Below are 9,053 nucleotides of genomic sequence, written 5' to 3' on the forward strand. Positions count from 1 at the left end.
GAAGAAGAAGAAGAAGAAGAAGAAGAAGAAGAAGAAGAAGAAGAAGAAGAAGACAGAAGAAGACAAAAAAAGACAAAAACAACAACACCAACTATACCAACAACATCGTCACCACTTACGCTACTCTGGAATCAAAGAACTTGCTGTCGCTCATCTCCTCTGGCGGTCTCTCTATCAGACCTTTGAATTGCTCCAGTCGTTTCGCTCGGATGTTTGCCTAGGGGATGAACAATCATATTTTGTTTTTCTGTGAGCATTTCATGGCACTTGCAACACAATTAGGTCATTTAAGTGCCGAAGAGTAGAAGTGTGATACCAGATCATGATGGAGACTATAAGTAGACAGACTCTGGGATGGATCCTGAAGAATGGGGGAGAGCAGAATGAGAGAAAGAAACAGCAAAATGAAAGAAAGAAACAACAGAAAGAGAGAAAGAAACAACAGAATGAGAGAAAGAAACAACAGAATGAGAGAAAGAAACAACAGAAAGAGAGAAAAGAAGTACACTAACAAGAGGCATTCTCCAACCACCCACAAACAAGCTTTCGCGTACCTTTAACGTCGGGGTGTACTGCGTGAGCTGGATAGCCTCCCCTGTTTTTGCGTCGATCGTTTTTCCTTCCGCATTCAAAATCAAAGGTGATGGCCTGAAAATGTGTAGAAGAAAAACTGAAACAAATTTGTATCGATGCTTAAACTTACCAGCCCAATTACAAAGTTCTTTCTGCTCAGAGCCTAGTTCTGAAAAATTTGATGCGAAAAATTTGGAGTTTCCCAATATGGTCAAGCATTTTCAAACTTTTGAATATCTCGATAACGACTCTCAATAATCTTACTATTTTAATAGAGAGCAGACAGAACATTTGGTCTCTGACCTCATGGTCTTAGTCTAGTTTTAGCAGAGGTTTTACGGCACTCGCAACTGCATAAGGTCAGAAGATAAGAAATGTTACAAGAGAGTTACAAACATAAAAAAGAAGGAGGAGAGATAAGGACGATAGATGTTTGATAGGAAAGAAGGAGGAGCAAACCCCACCAGAGCACCTGCCAACCATAAGTAACTCAAAACCGCCAAAAATGTCAGATAGAACTTTGCATTTTTTTAAAACCCCCAAAAACACAGCCCCGGAAATTCGGGACAGTTGATAATAAAGCAGCAACAATATAATATATAAAAAGTAAAACAGTCCCAGGATATTCGAGACAGTTGGCGACACCTGCCACAATATATATATATATATATATATATATATATATATAGTAAAACAGTCCCAGGATATTCGAGACAGTTGGCGACACCTGCCACAATATATATATATATATATATATATATATATATATATATATATATATATATATATATATATATATATATATTTATTTATTTTTTAAGAAAAAATAGAAAAACTCTCTGGATATCCAGGATAGTTGGCAAGCCTGCAACAATAAAAAAACACAACCCAAAAACACAGTCCCGGGAAATTCTGGACATTCAGCAAAACTACTATAATTTTTTTTCGTTTTAAAAGTCACAGGAAATTCGGGGAGTCGGCAATCAAAAAAAGAGAAGACAGTCCTGAGAAATTCAAGACATTTAGCAAACCTACAACAATTTTTTTTATAAAGAAGCTGGAAATTCAGGCAGGAAGTTGGCAATCAAAAAAGAAAAACAGTCCTGGGAAATTCCTGCGATGATACAAAATAAAAAACAAAAACACAACAAAACAAAACAAAAAACCCAAAAAAAACCCCAAGAAATTCCGGACACTTAGCAAATCCTCCATAACTTTTGGTTTAAAAATCGCTGGAAATTTGGGCGGGAAGTCAGCAACGATACCAAAAAAAAAAAAAAACCTCACCCAGCGAGAGGCTGTGCCTGCTGCGGTGGTTTCACCACGGGCGTCTGCGAGCCCTGCAGCCCCGGGATGAGCGGTGGTGGGAGCGCTCCGGCCAGCCCGCTGAGCCGCGCCTGGATCTGTGCCTGTAGCTCGGCCGCCCTCTTGGCCTTGCTGAGCGCATCCTCCGCCGGCTGCTGCTGCTGCTGCTGGTTCTGCATCAAGGGCGGCGCTGCCGGCTTCTGACGAGTCGCACAACATTTCATTTTAAACATATATTTCATTTTAAACATATATTTCATTCTAAACATATATTTCATTTTAAACATATATTTCATTTTAAACATATATTTCACTTTTAAACATATATTTATTTTAAACAAAGATTTTTAGGTAAGTGTTTAGTTTTTTAGTAAGAGTTTTATGGCACTGGCAACACAATAAGGTCAATCATATAAGCGCCGAAGAATAGTTGGGGTGTTTGTTTTGTTTTAGTAAGTGTTTTTCAGCACTTGCAACACAATAAGGTCATATAAGTGCCGAAGATTAGAGGTGCTACAAGAGAATAACAAACACAAAAAAGGAGGAGGAAATAAAGACGATGGATGTTTGATAGGACAGAAGAAGCAAACCATACCAGAGTACCCACCAACACCCGACGGTGAAATCAGGCGCTCGTCAAAATAATGAAATCGAAGATATCGGCATTTTTCTTCCAGTTTGACAATATTTTTTTCTAATTTTTGTTTTTTTTGGCTCGAAACCTTTAATAACCATATAAAAAGACATTCCCACATAAATTTGACAGTAAAAAGTTTATTAAAGGCACAAAATATGCAATTTTCCATTTGAAAGGACTCTCAAGCTACTGAAACTACTGAATTTTGGTGGCCATTTTCTCACGAATTTATCACTGAAACCAGGCGACCCCACCTCCTTCAATCGCAAATAGCCGACTTCTATTCAAGATAGGTGGGCACTTTCTAAATTGAAAGCAAGGCAAATGGATAAGCTTTTAGAAGATACCATTAGCTCCACACGCCCAAAAATTGACGAGAATCAGATTCCACAGCGCTGAGACACATTTAATTTTAAACAAAGTTTTTTTGGGGGGGTGAGTGTTTTACAGTCCTTGTAACTGCATAAGGTCATATGAGCCTGCAAATATTTCTTTCAAGTAGTTTCTTCATCTGTTTGTTGGTTAAATAAAAATGAGCGCATGGACACAATAACGGTCATTTTGGTAAGATTTTTATGGCACTGCAACACAAAGAGAAGGAGGAGAGATCAGGACAAAAGGTGTTTGATAAGAAAGAAGGAAGAAACCACACCAGAGCATCCACCAGCCACCTGCATAGTAAGAGTTTTATGGCACTTGCAACACAATTAGGTCATAAAAGTGCTGAAGATTAGAGGTGTTGCAAGAGATGGTTTTCAATGGTAAACATACATACATTATGTAAATGATAATCATAAATACATACATACATAAATATATAATAATAATAATAATAGATAGCATTTGTATAGCGCATATCCCCGCTCAACAGCAGGCTCTATGCGCTTTACACTACATTATTACCCCAGCAGACCATAGAACACTCCGAAACATTCTCAGCTTCCCAGGAAGCATACAGTGCAAGCAGCTGATTAAGCGCTCAAACACTAACAAACTGACAAGATCTTTTGCTGTCTATAGCCGGGTACCCATTCCCACCTGGGTGAAGTGAGGAAAATTCGTGTAAAGTGCCTTTCCCAAGGACACAACGCCGGGCCCCTGACGGGATTCGAACCCACGACCTTGCGGTTGCGAGTCCGAGAGCCTAACCACTAGGCCACCGACGCCACATATACAACACATATACATACATAAATACACAATATTACACCAATGCAGAACAATTTCACAACCATGCCACCGCTGGCCTTCACTGTGCAGCGCCCTTTTTTTCTGAACAGCTAGGGTTGTCGTGTCTTGATTAAGGACACACTCCAGTGACCACCCATCTGATCCCTGTGTCACCGACACTTGTTTGACTAACCTCCCAAGTCTAAACTCACTGCTCACTTAGCCACATGGGTAAAAGTTGGTCAAAACCATTTTGCCTGAAAACTGTCAAACTCATAGCATCTCAACGGGCTTTTAGTATTTAGTTTTAGTAAGCATTTTACGGCACTTGCAACACAATTAGGTCATACAACTGCCGAAGATTAGAGGTGTTACAACTTACAAGAGAGCAACAAACATAAAAAAGAAGAAGAGATAAAGACGATAGTTGTTTGATAGGAAAGAAGGAGCAAACTACACGAGAGCACCCGCCAACTACCCACCCAAGGGTGGCTTTGCCTGAAAAGATAATCGAATCTCTCCCATACGGTCGGCGGCGTAGCACACCATATCGCTCAAACTCGAGCAGCGGAGTTAAAAAGTCAGACTTTTTTTAGACAGTTGTCAAGGCCAACGAAAGAAACCCGTGTTTCACGAGATCGACGCTAGTCTAGTCCAGGACGACCGCTGGCTTTCTCTAGCCGGAATGTCCTGCCACAGCCGGCAAACTTTTCCCCATGCTTAGCCACTAAAAACCCAGCACTAACCGCCAGCACCATGAATCAGTGACTCACCGGGGGTGGGGGGAGCGGGGCTGAGGGGGCAGGGGCCGTGGGCGGGGTGGGCAGCGTGGCCTTGAGCTGGGCTTTCCTCTCCTGGATCATTTTCTGAGCGTTCATCATCATCTCTTGAATCTGAGGACGTAAAAAACAAGAGAAGAATTTTATTTCTTTATTTCTCTACCCATCTGCGTCGCTCGCTCAACAGAAGAGTTAACCACATTTTTTTTCTGCCTTCAGTAAAGAGAGAGAGAGAGAGAGAGAGAGAGAGAGAGAGAGAGAGAGAGAGAGAGAAAAGAGAGAGAGAGAGAAAAGAGAGAGAGAGAGAGAGAGAAAGAGAGAGAGAGAAAAGACAGAGAGAGAGAGACAGAGAGAGAGAGAGAGAGAGACAGAGAGAGAGAGAGAGAGAGACAGAGAGAGAGACAGACAGACAGACAGACAGACAGACAGACAGAGACAAAGAGAGACAGACAGACAGACAGACAGACAGACAGACAGACAGACAGACAGACAGAGACAGAGACAAAGACAAAGAGAGAGCGACAGACAGAGGGAAAAACAGCAGAAACCAAACGTTTTGTTTTGGTAACAGTTTTACACTGCTTGCACTGGCATAAGGTCAAAATATGAGCGCGCAGGAACCCAAATTATAGAAAGTAAACGAAAAAATGTGAATGAGAAACGAATATAAAAACAGGAGAAAAAAGAAGAGAGAGAGAGACAGAAAGAGACAGACACAGAGAGAGAGACAGAGAGAAAAACAGCAGAAACCAAACATTTTGTTTTGGTAACAGTTTCACACTGCTTGCAGTGACATAAGGTCAAAATATGAGCGTGCAGGAAACAAATTACAGAATGTAAACAAAAAAATATGTACGAAAAACGAAAATAAAAACAGGAGAAAAAAGAAGAAGACAATGCACAGTCAACCAACAAACAAACACTGGTCACGCTAACCTTATCCGGGGTCAACTGCGACCCGGGAGGCACCAGGTTGGGCAGTGTGTTCTTGGGCTTAGGGGGCGCCACAGGCTCCACCACGGTCGACATCTCAGTGATCTCAATCTCGTCGATGAAACGCCGGCGCTTCATGTTCTCCTCCATCTCCATATCCTGAAACAAATTAATTTTTTTTTACATTTGATTTTTTTTTAAATTAAAAAAATGGGACTATCTAATTGGGATAATTAATTTGCTGCCTTAGATTAAAATTACACAGTTCCATCTGACATTTCTGGCCTCTCTGAGTTACTACTACCATGAGGTCAGAAACCCAATGTTCTATCTGCTCTATCAAAACCGTAAGGTTATTCAGAGTCGTTATCAAGGTATTCAAAGTACTGCATTAACAAAATCATGACATGTCGCGAAACTAAAAAATTTTTACGTCCCAATTTCTCAAAACTAGGTACAGAGCAGATAGATAGAGCTTTGTAATTCTACGACAGTGAATTATTTAGGACATTTAACATTGCCTCTCAGGACCAACTCGCACCACAGCAGAGCACAGACAACACAAACACAGAAAACTCGAAATCAACCGCAGCATGCATAATTTGCCAGTCCTGATTGTTATGAAATTAAAGGGAGGCGGCACCTCCAAGTTTTAACGCCCATCTCCGAAAGGACCGAGCCAAGAGTGAAATTTGTGTAAAGTGCCTTTCCCGCAATCTCCCGGATCTTAAGAGTCCGGTAGTCTAACCACTAGGCTACTGACGCCACCTTCCTGATTGATATATATATATACTATCACCATTTATGATCCCGGTTTGCTTAAGATCCCGAGGTAGACGACTGGCAGTGTAAGAGATAACGATAACGTTGAGTTATCAGGACAGATAGCTGAAATCCTCATCCAACCTTTTTACTCAGATGTTCTGATATGACGTACAGTTGGCTTGAAATCCTGATCCAACTTTTTCAGGAGGTCACCTTTTTACTGCGATGCACTGTCTTATTTGCAGTGGGGCGCAGATAACTCAAAACATGTCAGGGACTGAAAAATGTGCTGAACAACAACACATCCATTATTCAAGTTAATCATTAACGAAATATTATCATTTTCGGCAGAGACAACTGCATCATAAGGAATATCACGCGTCTTCAACAAGGCAAGGAAAAAAAATATATATATAAATTGAGCATCATCAGAGGAAAACAAAACACTGAGCACCATACAAAAACAAAAAAAAAAAAAGCTTAAAAAAATAAATCATTGAGTGTCATCCGTGAAATACAAAACAAATCATCACCCTGCGTCTTTTCTTGACAGCTCTTCCGCTGTTCCGGAAGTCATCGTACAGGTAATGAACTTTTTCTGCAAGGCTAGCAGCCTGGCCGCTGTCCAAAATCTGCGACAAATTATCTGAAAAGAACAAAAAGGAAACCCAAAGAGAATTATTTTCTACAACTCCACTTGTAAATAAGTCATTTACGCGCGGGGTTTTAAAGCAAAAGTTGAATGGTTCTTGAACGCAATAAGGTCGCATATAAGTGTTGAGGATTAGAGGTTTTTTTAAAGTTTTAGTAAGAGTATTTTATGGCACTTGCAACACAAAAAGGTCATTATATAAGCACCAAAGATTAGGTGTAAAAAGAGAATAACAAACACAAAAAAGAAGAAGGAGAGATTCAAGGATGCAGGATAGATGCTTGACAGTAAAGAAGGAGCAAACCACACCAGAGAACCCGTCAACCGTTAACAAGATTACAGGTGTTACTAGATTTGATATTTCAAAATGATTTATTAATTTGAAAGGCCTTAGAGGTGTTAAGTACTAGACAATCTAGTAACACCTCTAATCATGTTAAGACAGTATAAAAATAGAAGGAGGAGAGATTTATTATAAATAAGGCTAATTGTTGCGTGCGTTCAACTTTCTCGACTAAACAGCCTAATCCAGCTCATAGAAGTATTATGTTTGAAGTACTGTGTGTGCATGTTTGTGTTTGTGCCGCTGAGATTTAACAGTTATAAATCAGGTTGAACTACTTTAAAAGCAACTTTTTCTTCACATGAAAACTAATTAGAGGAAATTTGGAGGTGAATCGGCTTTGTCCCCACCATCAACAGGAATTTAACTAAGAACAAAGAGATGGAAAACGAAGGCAACTCTTCTCATGCCGTGGCTCGCCGTGAGTATAGAAAAATCATCACTGTTTAATCCTTATTGCTTGCTATTTGGTGGTAAAGAACTGGAAGCAACCTAAGACCGACCCAAATTTTGTTCCACCCACCGACACTGGTAGTAGTTAAAAATTTTGTTTCCTTAAAAAAAACACCCTCCCAAAGCTCTGTCAAAGAGACATAGTCTCAACATCACCAAAATGCTGTCTAATGCTATGGTCAAGGCTTACTTACACTTACAATGATAATGTTCTTGCTATTCATGATTCCTGATAGAAACAACGCAACAAAACAAGTTTTTTGTCTGTGTATAAAAAGAATCCAAACAGACTTTAAAGTCGATTGCTTCCGACATCGATGATTATCATCATGATTATGCGTGTCTTCAATCAAACCAATGTTTAATTCTCACAACATTATACTAACCAATGGTCTTCCTTTTGTCGTAACCTTTCCCCAGGCAATTCAGGGCAGTGGTCACAATGGTGGGATCGGTGAAACCCATGAAAGATTTCACCGTCTCGTTCACCAGAGGTTTCAGGTCTTCCAAATCTCGGCTTGACAGGGCCATGGTGAGGACTCCTTGTCAAGATCTGTAGGGAAAAAAGGGTGCATTTTTAGAATACTACAACTGCAATCTCGAAATTTTTAAATTTCTGTCTTAATTGAAACCCTATGGAAAGTCTTTCACTGCGAAAGGGGAATTGTCAGGAAAGAAACTTAAATTTTTTATTATATTTTTTGGTGGTGTTTTACCGCGCTTGCAATAAATAAAGGTCATAAGAGCGCGTGGGACAAATTAAACATTTTTTAGTTGGTGGTAGGAAAGTTGGGATTGGTGTTCTCGTAGCCTAGAGGTTTTAAAAGGTGTTTGCCACTTATTCAAAGGTCCCAGGTTCAAATTCGGGTAGCGACGGAAAGATTTTCTTCTCTAAAATTGTCTCCTACTTTTACCTCCTTTCCCTAGCAATGTTCAGTTGCCTGCTTTCATCTCCACTTTCTGCCCCCACCCCCACTTTACCCCCTCCTCTGGGCTCCTGACTCTTTCTGCAGCCTTTCTACAGAGAGAGAGAGAGAGAGAGAGAGAGAGAGAGAAGAGGGGGCAGTGAGGGAGAGATAAAGAGAGACAGACGAAGAGAAAGAGTGAGATAGAGATATGGAGGGAGAGATGAAAATAGAGAGAGGGATATGGATACCGAGGGAGAAAAAAAAAAAGAGAGAGAGAGAGAGAGAGAGAGAACGGGTGTGTGTGAGGGGAGGGGGCGTGATTGTGATATGTATGAAGCTTTGTACTCTTAACAAAATTCCCACTAGAGGTCCCCCTCTCTGCGCAAAAACCCCACACAATCATCGCCTCCGCCCCCAAATCCCCCGCCCCACCACCTCTCTGATTGTATGAGTCATTCTTCGTCCTTGCAAAAACATCTCTCTCTCTCTCTCTCTCTCTCTCTCTCTCTCTCTCTCTCTCTCTCTCTCTCTTTTA

At 40.6% G+C, this 9,053-nt stretch overlaps 1 protein-coding gene across 1 annotated transcript in view; it reads right to left on the reverse strand.

The window, feature by feature from the left end:
* The window catches only part of LOC101863217 (U4/U6 small nuclear ribonucleoprotein Prp3), a 37,506-nt gene that overhangs the window by 18,903 nt on the left and 9,550 nt on the right, over positions 1–9,053 (reverse strand). Inside the window, exons 2-8 of the mRNA XM_013088263.2 lie at positions 7,997–8,163; positions 6,696–6,808; positions 5,401–5,556; positions 4,459–4,578; positions 1,861–2,078; positions 555–648; positions 120–217 (exon numbers count right to left, since the gene is read on the reverse strand). Of these exons, the coding sequence (XP_012943717.1) occupies positions 120–217; positions 555–648; positions 1,861–2,078; positions 4,459–4,578; positions 5,401–5,556; positions 6,696–6,808; positions 7,997–8,141 (944 nt within the window). The 5' untranslated portion in view covers positions 8,142–8,163. The remainder of the gene's footprint in view (positions 1–119; positions 218–554; positions 649–1,860; positions 2,079–4,458; positions 4,579–5,400; positions 5,557–6,695; positions 6,809–7,996; positions 8,164–9,053) is intronic.

The sequence above is a fragment of the Aplysia californica genome, unplaced genomic scaffold (assembly GCF_000002075.1).
Source record: "Aplysia californica isolate F4 #8 unplaced genomic scaffold, AplCal3.0 scaffold00712, whole genome shotgun sequence".
NCBI classification, from domain to species: Eukaryota; Metazoa; Mollusca; class Gastropoda; order Aplysiida; family Aplysiidae; genus Aplysia; species Aplysia californica.